Genomic DNA, 16,317 nt, shown 5'->3' with positions numbered 1-16,317 from the left:
TTGCCCACTTTCACATAACCATCGTAGGCTTAGTACCTAAAGCAAAAAAAGAAAAGGATACAGAAAGCTGGGGAGGAGGTTAAACTATTTCAGCCACCCACCTCTCCAGCCATTAAGCAGGGAGCAGTGCTTGCATGTCCTAATAAGTATAATATGAAGACCAACCAATAAGAAGAGGCACCAATAAAATTCGTGTCTTTTTAGATTAAAATCTGTTTCCATCAGCACAAGTTTTGAGTCCCGTCTAGGTGTTATTTAATTTAATCTAATTTGAACAATTTCCAAACATCAGCTTGATTAATTTCAACAGCATGGTGTTATGGAAAGATTTACTGTACAGGGGTTGTCTAGCAGGGAATTAATAAAGCAGCCAGTTCTTAGCCCTGAGTAACATGAGGTTTTAAGACTTCCCAGATTTCTAGTGGGAATACTTCACAGCACAAGCATGTTTTCTTCTGGGAGTGAAACCCACCAAAATTATTAAAAACTGAGATCAAATGTTGGTGTCAAACCCAAAGGAAATCATTCTACAGTGGAGAGATTTTTATCAAATGAAGAAAGTGGAAAATAAAGTTTTTGTTGTTGCTGTTGTGCTTTGGGTTTTTAGGTTTTGTTTGTTGATTGTTTGTTTTGTTTTTTTTTAAAAAAAAAAAACACAGACACACATGCAGAGTAATCTCCCTCAAAGACAAAGCAAATTTCTATGGTTAGGAGTTCAGAAACCAGGACATTTATTTGAAAATTCATAACTACTAAAAACTTCATTAATGTAGGCAGAAAACATTTTCCCTAGCAGAAGACTGTAATGTGGGTCATTGTTTTCTCTGTATTGGAAAGACTGGCTCAGAGAAAAAAAAAAAGGGGGGGTGGGGGGTGAGAAATCTAGGTGATAGCAAGAGCAGAATCCACAATATTTATTCCCCCACACACCTCAAAACACTGAATTACAAGCAACTTCAGTTGGACTTCTAAGATGAAACTCTTACCCTGCAACAGAGACTAGGAACCTCGATTAGCAAAGCATGGGCCATCTTGAGGAAATCATCTAGATAAAGATTCCATATATTTAGCAATACAGCATGCTTCTACAACTGGCAATAACCACAGGAATCAATCAAACTACAAACATTTCCTAAACCTAATCTGCTTCTGTTTTTTCTTAGGAGAGAGCCCTTTATCCAGCAAAGGAAGTGAAGGGAAAGCCGTCCGTTTATTTATTTCTCTTTACGCTGCAGTAGAGCTGACCTTATGTATACCAATTTGGTATTTAACTCTCCTTCCCTTTCTTTTAAACAAATTTGAAAAATTAACCTAAATTGAGAAAACTGTTTTAAAAGGCAGAAATCACCATCCATGCAGCACAGAAGAGGTTTGCCAGTTCTCCTCCTCACAACCTGCAGTTCTAATTGAGAAGACATAAACCAATTAGGTTTGACAGCTTTCAGTTATTCAGAAATACCCGAATTTCTGCACCAAAGATGGCCGTCCTACCTAAGTTTTTCAGAATAGGAATTATGGATTTAATACCACCACCAAGAAAAAAAAAAGAGAAAGAAACAAAAAAAGGTGAAGCTTCAAAGCTTCAGCATGCCACTTGTTCAAAACAATCTAAACTGCAAATCCTGAAGTGATCGGAAATGCAAACCTATTGTGTATGCTAATAATCAGGAGGTTTCTATTCAAGACTCAACTAGCTGAACAAATATAGAATCATTTCAGTTGAAAAATACCTTTAAGATCACATATAACGAGAGAAGATAATTTCAAAATGAGAAAAGAACAACTGCATTCCAAAACGTTTTGGTTGGTTTTTTTTTTTTTTCTGAGAGGAAAGACACCCAATAGTATTTGAAAAAAAAAAGAAAAAAACCCAACAGTTTTTTGTTCTGATCTCAACACCACTTTTCTTTAAATTACAGTGTAACTGTAGCTGGTGGCGATGTGAGCTCTTCCCCAGAAAATCCTGCAGAGTCCAGTTGAGGGTGCAGATACAGGGTACGCAATGACAGGCTGAACAGGCACAGCCATACCCTTTCCACCATGCCACATGTACATCCCTATTCACACTCAAGATGGATCAGGCTTGAAGCAGATCCCAGGTTCAGCCCATGCCTGGACAATTCAGTGATGAGGTGGAAGAGACAGAGCTCACACGTTTCAGCAAGGGTTAGTCAGGTCCATTAAGGCTCCCTTTCAAGCTACCTCATAAATTATACATATAATTAAATCGGACAGAATATAAGCCGTTGGCACTTATCTTATTTACAATAAATGCTTGGTTTGGGTAAATGGGATGTGTTTCAGCCTTTTATGTATCAAGCACCATCTCACAACAGTCTCATTATGAGGCTGAGAATTCTTCCACTGTAAATCGTTTTTAATGGGAACTGGAGGAATGACTTTGCAGTTGTTTGTCACTAACCACTCGGAACCACGTGAAGAAAGCTGTGTGTACACACTGACAGGCGGCCAGCAGGAAATCTCTATGTCAAATACGGGAGACCATATTAGGATCTTTGCAACTGTACAATCCTATGCAAAAAAGAAAAAAAAAAGCGTTGAGCACCTCATTACAGCAAAAGGTTTTGTTTAAAACCAAGGACCTTACTTTCTGCTAATCCTCTGCTCTCCAGTGTGTTCTACACAAAACATGAGAGAGCTGATTTTGCATACAACCAGTAATGCGATGCTGTTAAACTCCTACTCTTCATGGGTTTATAAGCCTGTTGCAAATAATTTGTTCCAGGATGCAATTTGGTAAAGAAGAGCTCAGTCCACAGATGATTTTAATACAGTATTTGCCAAAGCAACAAAATCATGTTAAATAACATTACATTGTAGAGTTTTCCTTCTTAGGAGGGCCAGAGGAAGTAAAACTAAGGACAATATCTTTCTCCTCCTCCTCAGTTACTTTTTCTGGCTTTACATATTCAATAAATCTGTAGGCAGGAAATGCATTTCTACATATTATATTTTAGCCAATGGTGAATGCAAACCACAAGATATTATTTACATCCTTCTTCAGCTTCCAGTCCTTTCTGTGGCTTCAGTCTCCCAACCATCACAACTATCCCAGATCTCAGGAAATCTTATAAAGAAGTCACTAACGTCTCTGCAGCCGTCCCCTGTTTCTGACAGCTTAACTAGCCAAAGAATCCTTCTCCTAGCTGAAATAACAGCTTTACTGTTTAACACGAAATATTCCAGGCCACTATTCCACCACAGAAACATATTATGAAACTCATAGCTTGATTTGATAATACTTGAGTTTCTCAAAAAACAGTATAAAAGAAAAGCCATATTCAGAGCATGTGCTGAGACGAACGAGAAATGAGAAATAGAGAGGGATACAAAGTATTTACCTCTAGCGCAGCCTTCTCCTGCTGCGTGTCTGGGACAGACGTGTAACACAGGAGATGAAGTCTTTCGTTAGTCAAAGTGGATCAGCTGCTTCTGGGAGCTAACCCCCTTTTCTAAACTAGTTGCACTAACTCAATCCAAACTTTGAATCCGTTACACTGGTTGGGTTCAACAGGCAATAAAGGGAGCAGGCACTGGGGCTTTGTGCCACTGGGTTACGCCAGGCACAGCCACACACGGGGCAGCCAGGAGGCAGAAGCAATTAAACAGGAGAATAAAGCACTTCCAGTTCCCCACCTAAATGAGTGAGAAGCAAGAGCAATAAGAACCCAGAGCTCAAAATATGGTTTTAAGGGAGCCTGAGTCAGGAGGCGGCACAAACAGATGTCCCTGTTGTTCTAACCCCTGCTAGCCAGCCCCTCGGGACATGCAGGAACGCCTGCGGTGGTACCAGGGCCATGCATTCAGCCAGAACCACATGCAGGCTTTCCAATTCATGGAACAGAATCACAGAATCATCTAGGTTGGAAAAGGCCCTTATGATCGTCGAGTCCAACCGTCCAAATCAAAAGGCAAAGCTGAAGATACTATAGCTACACTTTTCCTAAATAAAGCAGCTCAGTTGTTTCACCTTGTTTCCTGGTTAAAAAAGAAGAAAAAATACCCCACAGCAGTACTATGTAATATGAATTAATGGAAAATATATTCATTTCACTGAAAACCAGTGAAGGAAACATTTTTATATTAAACTGGCATTTTTTAAAAAAATAATCTTAAGCCATTAATTTCCTATAAGTTTTAGGTTTTAGTTTCTCTAACTTAAAAACAAGTTTAGGGTTCAGGAGGGTTTTTTTGGTTTGGGGGACTGCTTTCTGTTGTTTTTTTCTCAACTACGTAACAAAACTCGCCTAAGGGATGAAGACTTTCTACGCCAAGTTCCACCCAGAATTAGTTTTAATGATCAACATTTTTAAAACCCTGAAAACTGGAACCACTAATAAGCCCTTAACTACGGTGGTGCCAGCAGATGCCACCATATTATGTAAAGCAAATAAAAAAAAAAAAAAAGTCTTCTAGCAAAAGCATTTTAATGAAGGTTCTATTAACTAGTCTCCTGGTACTGGGATAAGTCCCCTGGAATGTAACAGAAAAGCTTTCATAGCTGGTTTGAGGTTTATTTCTGGAGAAGAGCTGCGTCCCACACTTGGGCCTGTTTTGGGATCTCCGCTGGGACCCACCAGCAAGCTCTTTTCTCCTTTGTGTCCATTCCTCTGTGAACCACCCCCTAGCAAGAAAAAGAAGAAATTGTATCACCCCTCCTTCATGTTACCAGATAAATAGCTGACGACAAGTCTAATGTAACTACTGCACCGACTGTCTCTGTCTTCAAGCCCAATCGCAGACCCTAGCTGTAAGACAAGCTGAATGAATCTGTAACCATTGTCTCCCTCCCTCATGTCTTTTAGATACTGACAGCATTAGAAAACCTCATTTCTAAGTGACAGTGTCAACACGCGGCAGAACTGGTTATGGGCAAAAGTTACAAGTATGCATGCAAAAGGACAAGCCACATTAAACACTGTCTCGGAATAAATGTCATCAAAGTCAATGGTTACTGATGGAGCCCTTCATCCTGCTACGCTTTCAGCAAGGGTTCAGCTACTGCTATGGCAACATCATTACTAGGTGGTATTTTTCTGGTATAAGGAGACCACAGAAATCTTCGTCAGATCTTCAGTGGGAAAATGAATGGAGGAGAGAACCACAACCAAGGAAGAGTAGGAGCCGCTCCATCATTCCATCCTCTAGAAAGCAGCTTAACTTCCCCCTCTGTCTCCCTTTCCACCAGTCAATATGCAGAAAGTCTTCAGACAGCCTGCACCCATGGCCATTATGGGTCAGGAAATGGTATTTGGGGCTTGGCCTTTACTTACAACTCCAATCTTCCACACCCCACGCCCCTGCAGAGAGAGGGCAACTTCTGAATGGCATTCTCTCCTATTCCTTCCTTTTCAAGGACAGAAGATCAAGAGCTGTGGGGTCAATGCTCCACATTTTCACAAAGACGAGACACATTTGACAGCTATCCATTTGAACATTATTCTTTTAGGAACATTTACTTTTATCAGCCAGCAGGTGACATTAATCTAGCAGTTTTTAATGACTTCCACATCTTTATCAAACAAGTCATGAGGTCAAGGAACAAGAGTTAACAGGTACATCCTCCTTCTCAGGTATGCACAGTACACTTACTTTCTTCAGACAGTTAGTGATATTTTCGGGAGAAAGTGGAAAGGACCTACCTACAGGCTGACCTACTGTGTGTGGATTCACTTGTTAAGAGTCAGCAATCCATGCTTTTGGGTCTCAAGGGCTGAATTGCTACAATGTTACGTACACAGAGTTACACTGGAGAACCAGAAACTTCTGCTAGTGCAAATGCATGTGCTCACTGAGAGGTGTTAGCCAAAGAAAGCAGATTACATCTGCTCTCCAAAGGCTGAACTGGCTCCCAGTTCACTTCCGGATGCCATTCCAAATGTTGATTTATAAAGCTGTATGGTACCCAACTAGAGCCAAGGCTACCGTAGAGAGGATCTCTCTTTCCACATATGGTATGGCAGAAAGGACACGTCTGCTTACAGCTCTAGGACTCAGTTTCATAGAAAATGGGGAGACAGGTTCCTTCCACTTCGGGCCTTCAGCTACAGTTAAGTCCCTTTTCAAGAGGAACACGGCTGCAGTGCTGCCCAGCACGAGGCCTTTCTGTCTGTAGGGTTTTAATCGGAAGACTGAGATGGAGAGACAGGCAAAGGGTCATGTCAGTCCCAGGCAGTGATGGTTTAAGAGACCACATACTCTTATTGGCATACCTGTCCACAGATTTGGAGAAACAAAAAAACTGGAAAAAAAACATAAAGTAGCACAGCTTTTTATTTTGAAGGAGAAACAAGTCTTTTTTACTACTTTCTACCTGTCCATGGCATTGTCTGAGCTCATCTATTTGGCAGGCCAGTACGACACCATGATCATATTAATATAATCAGAAAGGCTCAAATCAATGACAGAAACATTACATTCACTATTATGCCAAACCCAGACACTCAGATAATGCCTAACTTGAGCTTTACTGTCAAGCAGTACGCCTACTTACTGCATACTTGCTCATAGGAGCCGATATGAAGTCTACCATCCAGACTTCTAGCTCGAGCAACAAACTCTACTTAAAAAAAAAAAAAAAAAAAAAGCCCACACTTCTGTTACTCTGCATTTTCTCTAAGTCTAAAAATTGGTAGAGTGTATGACAGGTCCACCCCATTTTTCTTAATGATGTTTTTATTATTCTTTCACTCAATTAAAACAGAAATGGATATTGCATCTTCTGACTGTATAATTGTTATTGTAATCTGTTTTCGATCACTGCTTGGGAAATGGGTCCAAAACAACATAAACTATCCACAGCCTCAGAATACAAGTCATTTTCTTTTACTACGATACTTAAAGAGACATCTATCATGTTGCTCTGCTAGCATGTTCATATTATGGCAAAAAAGTTATTTGTAAGTTGGGAAAAGACATTATGAAAATCACCTTTTACTCCAAAGTATTGTGTAACTCATAATTTATAACTACATTTCTTAATAACCATTCAAAATAATAAGGCTGGAAATTGTGCACATCTAATTTTAATATATAAATAATGGAAATGCATATAAACCAAAATATGCTCAAAATATGAATTTATATTACTCTCGAAAAATAGTCTGGTTATAGTTTTGAAACGATATGCTTCGTTTCCAATAAATGCCTGTCAGCTAAATTTATGACAAAACACTCTCTCTGACTTTAGATTACCAGGATGGTAAATACTTCTATGTGAGTTTCCTCACTTATCTGAAGTTTCTATCCAAATGCAGACAAAGTCAGCAACTTCTAGAGAGTGAAGTGTCGGCTATACACAAGTAAAGACAGACTAATCCAGCCACTTCTCAGCATTATACAAACAGAATAGAACATGGGGGGGGGGGGAGAGAAAGTAACCTTATGGCTGTATATAGCAATACAAATCATGGGTTTTGATACAAGAAACTCCCCTTGTGACATCTCTTGCCAGATTTACTACTTTTGAAAAGATCTGCTGTCAATATAGTGTCTTTTCATCTCAGTGTGTCTCTTTGGGGAACAAATAAGGAGGGAGCGTATTTAAGTGAGGGACATTTCTATTGCACTCTGAAAATGCAGTGGGCGTATGGTTATCTCAAGAGATGCCGCAGCTTCATATAAAATATAGTCTGACAGGTTATTTTTATTAATCTTTTTCTGAGCTTTTTTACGCTGCTGACATTGCTACTAACAAGGCACAGTTGTGCTCAGACTGTTTACTATTGCATGTCAGTCTGATACAAGGACATCAGAGCAAAATGACTGACAATTTTTTACTATTAGCCAGGTAATTGTCTATTTAGAAAACAAGTCACATGCTTAAAGTCTTATCTAGAGCTACCTGTCCCTTTACTTCAAGTTCTTTCTGTTCCCTTCATACAGCTTCTACAAACAATGACAATCTTCTCTTTTTCCTGCATCGTTGCATGTAACATCAATAATCATTCAGCATTTGCCAGGAAATTAAAAATATATCTTGCGTTCAGAGATGAGATCTTTGCCCTAACATCCAGCTGATGACACCAGCAATGCAGAGCTCACACTCTACCTTTTAAGCAATCCTGTAAATTTTTTGTGTAGCCTTATTCCAAGTAGAAAAGCCTCCTAGAAAGAGGTTTTATGTAAGTCCTCAGATATTAGCAACATCAACGTTCACATCTTTAAAAAACAGAGTAAGAATTCCACTTAAAAAAAAAAAAAAAAAAAAAAGGAATAACCTTTCAAACATTGCTTATAAGGGTTTCACGATGTCAGCAGCCTTAAATTGCTAATAGACAAATGCTGATATCTTGGTATATTTGTAAATCTTCAGGGTATACCAGCAGAGCTAGTACAGGTATTTAAAAAGAAAAAGCAACTTAAAATACTAGTTTGTTTTTTCCAAAGTTCTCTAAAATAAAGGAAATAAAATTGGAAATACGAAACAGTTTTCCCTTAATACTACTTCGATCAATGCAAATGAAGACAGGGGACAAAGTATACTCAACAGCTGCAATATGTACTTTTGTACAAAGTGTAGGAACTCTGGAAAAAATATTTTTTCCTAACTATAGTACTGTAACAATACAGACAACATGACTTGCTGGCTGAGAATATATCACACATTAAACCAGTCAACACTCGTGAATGGCCACAAGAACCTCATCTATATAGGCTAAGAAGTCTCCGAATTAAACGGCAAAGTGTATTTTTTGTCTTTCGTACCGCTAATCAATGTAAACTCATTTGTATGTAACCCCACAGCAGAGACGTTGCTGATGAGCGTTCTGCAACAAGTACAAAGCTTGTTGGAGGGCAATTTTTTTTTAGTATGGCTAGAGGCTAAAAAACATTTCTCAAAAGCCATCAAATACTCAGCTGCCTTTTGTCTGTTGTGACTATTTCTTACATCTGCGTCAGTGACACATGGCATCGTTGGGACCAATGCATCTGACCCAGGACATTTCATACCGTAGGAACCTATTACCACAAGACAATTTTTGCAAAGCTAGAAAGGGCATCGGTTCATCATTCAACATGCCAGGCTGGTTTCAAAACCACTTTGAGCTTCAAAAGGAGAGCACGCTTGTTCGGTAGTTGCAGAGTCTGAATCAGGCACAGGTTATCTTGAACAAACCTCCATCATATCAATTCAAAGGGACTTGGTAATACTTTATACCTTGAAAAACTGTGCCTTTAATCCTAAAACACAGCAGTAGTTAGTAATTTAACTAAATTATGATGAGGGATTGTAATTAAAGGCCTAACTTATCTATGCCTTGCAATTTGGGATTCAAAATAAAATCTTCCTAAGTTTTACAGATTTTCAGTTATTTTGAAAAGTTTAAAAATAAGATTTAAAAGCAGGTTGGGGCCTGCTCAATCACAAAAATAAGAATTTTCCTAAACAGGTCACACAGCTGTTTGGTGAATATAAATACATGACTGCAGTAAAACTGTCTTCATTTTACAACATCATAGATGCCATATTGTATTACCATCTTCTGTGTCAATGCGAGTGACAAAAATCTTACTGGTCCAAGTATTTTACTTAAGCTGCAAGTCACCGTTGCGGCCCTTTTCCTCCCTGTTCCACACAGACAGCTTTAAGGAAAACAGCAATAAGGGAAAGTAACTGCAAAAATAAATATTCAGACTAGCATCTCCACGAAGTGTTAAACTCAAATACTTTTAAAGGTTTTTTAAAGTAACTGATACCACCTGAAAGTCTGTGTTACAAACCAGAATTTTTTAAATATGATATAGCTGTCTGCTGAAACGACGACTTGTTTACAATTACACTATGCCAGGTTTTTTCTACTTTTAAATCTAGATAAAATATTCAGTACAGTAAAATAATTTAAATAGAATATAAAGACTCCCAAAAATTAAGTATTTAGGAAAGGAAAGAAATCTTTAAATCTCACCTTACTGTTTATTTGTAACAATAAAAGTTTAATACTGTTTTTCTTTCTTTGATGTCCAAATCCTTCATCTAAATTCTGAGCAACAAATATGTCGCTATTTAATTTCTTGAAAATATGCTCCCTCACTGGCATCTTTATAGTTTTTCCACATAATTTTGCCATGTTCTTCAGTCATAAAAATAATTCTGGGGAGTCGCTGACAGAATCACCTTGACAGGCGTTTTCAAACAATCGCCCTATAAATAATTGACAATAAATCTACTCTATTATACCCTTGTGAAACTAAGAAAAAGCAGGAACCAATTTATAAAGGGGAGGGGGAATTAACACTGACTTTTTCAAATATGTTGGTTCCTTTTCCTTTCCTTTGGTTCATGATGAGAATAATAGCATCTAGTTAACTAACGTGGCCATGGGTATGGGGTGGGGAGGAAGCGGAGAGATGACTCGAAACGCTTAGGAACTGTTGCAGGAAAAAATAAAATCTTACTATAGCTAATCTTAAATCTTGAATTCAAAATTGCCGGTGGCTTTCTGCAGATACAACTTAGAGTCCCAAAATTACTCTAAACATCAAATTATGCCTAGGTCACCAAATGGGTGGATACTCTATATTCTGTTTAATGTGTGTGTTCAATTGCACGTATATTTTAACCAACTGTGTCTTTATTTTAATAACAGACCAAGTAGTGAAAACACATAAAAACAGACTATTTTTCCACCTCAGCAAAAATGCAGCTGATACGCTACATGACCCTCCAGGAGTGACTGCTCTGTTTATTCTATTTACATGACATAATCTGATTGTAAAAGGGGGTGCGGGGTGGAAATCAGCAAAAAGACCAGAAACTCATTTTTAACCATTGGTCATGAAAAAGAAATCACTATCTCACTTTTCTTACTGTTCCTGTTGAATTACAGGTTTCTTCCTCATTGTGTATCAGAAACGCGTAAAATCCAAGCATTTACATTTCCTCATAATCCCTATTGAAAAGGCAACATTTTCCAACTATTCTGCAACAGAAAAAACATATATATATTCATGTACTGCTGGTTCCTGAACTAAGGAGGATTTGCGACTTCCGTGCTTCTGTATCTCGATGCGTTTAATTCTTTGGAATAGCTACATACTTGTTTCAGGCAGCAGGAAGATATTCTTCATCTAGGATCTAGGCAGGAAGGCTATCTAAAACTTAACCATTCGCTTTACTCATTTCGTAAGGACAAGGGAAACATGCTTCCTTACTCCGCTCGGGATGCCATTTAGAGCTTAATGTTAACTAACAGTTTAGAACAGAGGAGCAAATTTGATCAAGCTGTACTCCTCTGTCTGCATACAAGTGGATTTTCTCTCCAGTAAAGTATTTTAAATCCTTATAAAAGATATAAGAGGTAGCACAAACTCTACAACATTTTTGCAGAAACATTTAGAATGGATTTTGACAAACAGCTCTTTAACCATCCTCGGTCAGCATTTCTGTCACCCCAGAGATATATTAAAACAGATTTCTAACTACACCTAAGCAGATAAGACTGTGATACATCAGAACTTTACAGGGCTTACAGCAATTAGCAGCAGTGCTCTGAAGAGTCACTGCATCCACATTTCTGGTACATCTGGCTTTGTATGAGCACGGTAACCACAGCTACTGATTAACATCCCGATCATACAATTTAGTTTGAATTGTCTGAAAGTTTTCTTCTCCATTAATATTCTGTAAATTAAATCACACATTTTAACAGTTAAATGAATAAGAACATATTACTATCAGACTGTGTCAAACTAATCTAACCAGCAAATTTTTTGCAATCATTTCCTGCCACAAATTTGAACCTGCGTCTTGGCTATATTTTGGTTGTACATTTCTATTTCAGCAAAACCAAACTTCGAAACAGCTCATTCTGCATACTGGCATTTTCAGCTGCATTCAGAGGCTTTGGATGTTTATTTTCTACACTCTTCTAAATCAACGCATACATATATACATGCACATCCACTCATACACAAACAGGTTCATGAATTGCAATCAACAATTTTGTAAATATAGGTTTCCTAGCCGTTAATCATCCCCCCCCCTTTTTTTTTTAATCCTTATGGAGTGAATTACTAACTGAGAGGAGACGCCAATTCTAGTAAGTGAATGTTACCCAACAGGGATATAAAGCTGTCAACACCATAGTGCTCTTGCTTGCTCTAAACTCTCTCCCAGGCTTCATATGTTTTTTAAAGTGATATTAGCCTTTTTTTTCTCAGGGACCTTTATAAAACCTGCCTTTCCCGAACATCTGAGCACTTGTGCTTTACTGCATACAGGTTTAAAATATACTGGTTAGATAACTGCTGAAACATTTTAGAAAGCACTGGTTTGTCCACCAAAATTGAACCCTAACACATTGGACTGATACTAACAACATCGTAAACAGTACAGAAACTTTTAAATCCCCTATTAAACACAACCTTTAAGACCCCGTTTATCTTTTTAGTGACCTTCGCTAGTTTATTATAGCTGCTGTAATGGCCTTTTGAATTAAGTACATCCAGGTTAGGAATAAAAAGAAGGAGAGTCATAAGGCAAAATTTCTCATGAGAACAATTGATTTTCTGTCTGCACTACAAAAGCTTATTTTAAAACACTTTTTCACTCATAAATCTAAAGACAAAGCTAAAAACACCTATAGCACTGTAATATTTCTCTATTTCTCAGGGAAGTCAGTGGAAAAATAATTGTAGCCAACACTACGATTATAAAACCTGTTACCAAAGGTCATCGGTCTCATCATAGCACCAGTTAGTTGAGAGCTTATTGCTCTGTTCGTGGGGATTAAGTTCAGAAACAGATATTATTACACCAAAAAGCCACTTGACAAGTAGGAAGGAATTTCAGCATTTACATATCTAAGGCCTAAAATGAGATGAAAAAAGGAATTGCTAGCATTTTTTCTTTGCTTTCAAAACCTTTAGACATACCTTATAGAATAAAAAAAAAAAATTGAAATCAAAGCTAAAATGGTCTCTGGTTTCCAGTAAAGTATTTCATTTTTTTTTCCCAATTGAAGTTCACATTCAATAAATATTAGCTCTTTTTAAAGCTTGAAAAATAAGAATAAACCGAAAGATTGACAACCGAAGCCTTAGATGCCATTTCACTACAACTTTCAATTGTTTCCTTTTTATCAAACACTAGGAACAATACTAAAAGAGTCTTTATTAACATTTATTTGAAGAGAAGTTTTATATTAATTTGCCAGTATATTAAAAGTAAGCCTTTCCGTGAACGTCTACAGCTGCATTTCACAACTCAAGTGAAAAGATTACTAACACCGCAGCGATCACTACAAAGACACAGACTTCCAGAAATACCCGAAACAGTGCGATCTGCATTCAGAAAAAAAATCACTTGGGCACACAGGTTCTTAAAGATCAAACTTGAAAGAGAGCAGAGGAAAAAATATCTGGAAATTAGCTATGTTGATTTATCTTGAAAGCATTTCCAGGAGGACAAAAAAAATGAAATCAATTTTAAACAGCACCATTATCTTATTAAAAAAATCTGCCTTAACTAATTTAGTATTGAGTATTATAGAACCTAGGTAAGTATTCAGACAAGAATAATTTTCTTCTTGCTTTCAGTATCAATAAGGAGTAATGAATAAACTTTAATGTGAATAGCCTAAAACCAAAAGAGTGAGACTGTTTAAAGAACATCAGCTAAAGGGGGGGAAAAAAAATAAATTACTCCTGCATTTCCTATTCCCCCACACTTTAACACTCTGGTCTAAACCAACTTTATAAATGGGTTGCAGAGTAAAGAATGAAAATATAAGCTGTTAAAAGTTTGCTTTCAGAAATCAGTGTCCTTGTCTCAAGTGGAAGAAATCTTCCATAACTTAACAGGCCAGATTCGAGCTGAACTGCCAATATAACTATAAAAGCCGGTGAATTTCTCTTGGCTAACACAGCTGAAATTCGAAAGCAACGTATATATTCCAAAACATTGAAAAACATTCATTTAAAGTATATTTCTATAAATGCCCCAAGGAAAAAGATTTTAGCTCCAGTTCTAACATTCCGTTTAAAATCAAGCAGCTATAATGCCTCAGTCTCGAGAAAGGCATCCAAAACTACATATATTACTTTTTATATGATTAACTAGTTCATTTTTTAAATTATTCAACAATTTTTTTCTCCACTAATTTGTACATGGAATAGTACTACAAGTCTTTCACTGCAAAGCTGTTTCTTCTTTTTCCATAGATTAGAAAAACACGGAGAAGAGGTTTAAAAAACAGACATAAAGTCATCCAAGAAACATAAAAAACTAGTGAGATCTCTTACCCTTCATTAGGTATATAAATGAATCCTACGTTTTTAAAATAAAATAAAATCTGCAGCCCCTTAGCAAACTTCAGCAATTAGGAAGCTTATTGAGCCAAAGAAGTCTAAAACAAGCATCTAATGGTAAAATCGCTAAATAAACCTCACGTAATAGAGAGTCATGTGACGATCGTATCAAAGTATCTCTTGAAATGTCATTTACACAAACTCTTTGTGTATAAACGACTACGTTTGTGTGTTAACACTCTGCACATTTTAAAACGCAGATACAGAGAGTTTGTTTTTTTAAAAAAAGGTAATGCTACTTGCGGCCTGTCCTGTATTATTTTGCTCACAGCATCTAGCTAATTCAAAGACTTTTAAATATATATTTCCTAATACGAGGCTGCACTGTGTTAAAGCAACAACATCAGAGTTAAGATGAAAAAAAAAAAAAGAGGGCACTTAGGAGAAGTGACTGGGAAGTTTAGCTGCTTGGAAGGGGAAAAAAAAGCAACCACGCGTGTCACTTAAACATGCTCTAAACACTAAATTGACCAGCAACTAGATAGCAAAGTAAGTATGAAAAGTTAAAGTATTCTAGAGAATTGCAGTAATGCTGCAAAACTAACGCTCGGTAATCGTGCAGAAAGAGTTGAACCTTGCACGCGTTTTGCCCTGTCGTGTTTTACAACTGCTACAAAGTACTATTTATAGAAAGTAAAAATGAATAAAATAAAATAAAATAAATCCCTAAACGCAAACATCAACGCTGCCATCTTTCCCACCCCGCAGCCCCTCGTGCTCAGAGCTGCGGCGGTGGCTGCAGCACACCCTCGAGGGCGGCCAGGCTGCCCCTACCCCACCCGCAGGCGATGCCCTCCTTTGCCGGCGCTGCCCGGGCCCGCCGCCGGCGATGCCGGGGGTAGGGAAGGCCCGCCGGTTGCCCCGGCGGCGATCCCCCGGTTCTCATGCAGACAGCCCCGAGGGCTGGGCCCAGCTCTGCCCCCGTTACCCTCCGGCAGGATGAGGCCTGGCCTTCTGCGAGCCGCCCGGCCACAGCCCGGGCCTAGGGGTGGCCTCTTTCGGAAGGAGGCCTTCTAACCAGGGAGCTCGGCACGCCGCCGCCCTCGCCACAACTCCTTCCACGGACCCCCGGCACCGCAGCGGGTGTCGAGCACCTAAAAGCTTCCCGGGAAAGCGGGCAGCAGCCCGCCAGCTGCCACACGAACCTGCCGGTTCCTCCGCGCACGCTGTGCCCACCCGCCCGCCACACGCCGCCCCGCAACGCCCCGGCCAGCGGGGCCGCCGGGCCGGGCCGAGCCGAGCCGAGCCGGCGGTGCCGCCGTGAGCGCGGCCGCACGGTTACCTCCCACGGGCTTGGTGACGGCGCCGTTGGGCCTCCCGCGGGTGCCCATGGGGCTGCCGTTCTGCTCCAGCCTGGCCACCTTCCCCGGGGGGGGCCCTTTGACATCGGGGCTGCCGCTGCCTCTGTCGGGGCTGTCCCGCAGGCAGGGGCTCTCACTCCTCCGCTCCATGCTCGGAGACGCGGCTCCCGCTGGCAGATCGCAGTAGAAGGAGCACGGACCTAAGGGCGAGAGAAAGAAGGGGCGCTTCAGCGGCCGCCGCCCGGCACCGAGGCCCCTGCAGCGCGTCCCCCGGGCAGCTCAGCCCAGCGAAGCCCGGCGAACGCCGGCCGGCCGATATGCCGCCCCGCTCCCGCCGCCGGAGCCGGCCCTGCTCATAAGCGAGCAGTCCGGCTCCGACGGCCCCGGCCCGCGGGTCCCGGGGCCAACCTGCCGCGGGCGGGGGCGGGCAGCGTTGCGCCCCAGTCCCCATCGCGCCGGACGGACGGACGGACGGGCAGGCCGGCAGCCTGCCCGCCCGCCGCAGCCAGGTGCTGCGCCCCGGGTCCGGCCTCAGCCCCGGCCCGCCCCCGGGGGCCGCGGGGAAGAAGCTGCCAGTCCGGGCGGCCCCGCTGGCACGGCCCCCCCGCGCCGGCCAGCTGTGCAGCCGCCGAGTTAGCCGGGTGCTGGCGAGGAAGCCTCTAGCGAGCGGCTCCCGGGACTGCCG

The 16,317-nt window shown here is 40.4% G+C and overlaps 1 protein-coding gene across 1 annotated transcript in view; it reads right to left on the bottom strand.

Moving 5' to 3' along the window:
- Nucleotides 1–16,083, bottom strand: part of SATB2 (SATB homeobox 2) — a gene marked incomplete at both ends in the record, with an annotated part of 130,558 nt that extends 114,475 nt beyond the window's left edge. The window contains 2 exons of the mRNA XM_082484363.1: nucleotides 15,614–15,832; nucleotides 16,041–16,083. Of these exons, the coding sequence (XP_082340489.1) occupies nucleotides 15,614–15,832; nucleotides 16,041–16,083 (262 nt within the window). The remainder of the gene's footprint in view (nucleotides 1–15,613; nucleotides 15,833–16,040) is intronic.
- Nucleotides 16,084–16,317: the final 234 nt, after the last annotated feature.

This window comes from Vanellus vanellus (assembly GCF_965231255.1).
Source record: "Vanellus vanellus genome assembly, chromosome: 5".
NCBI classification, from domain to species: domain Eukaryota; kingdom Metazoa; phylum Chordata; class Aves; order Charadriiformes; family Charadriidae; genus Vanellus; species Vanellus vanellus.
The sequence above is the reverse complement of the archived record's forward strand: the minus strand, read 5'-3'. Positions and strand labels throughout refer to the sequence as shown.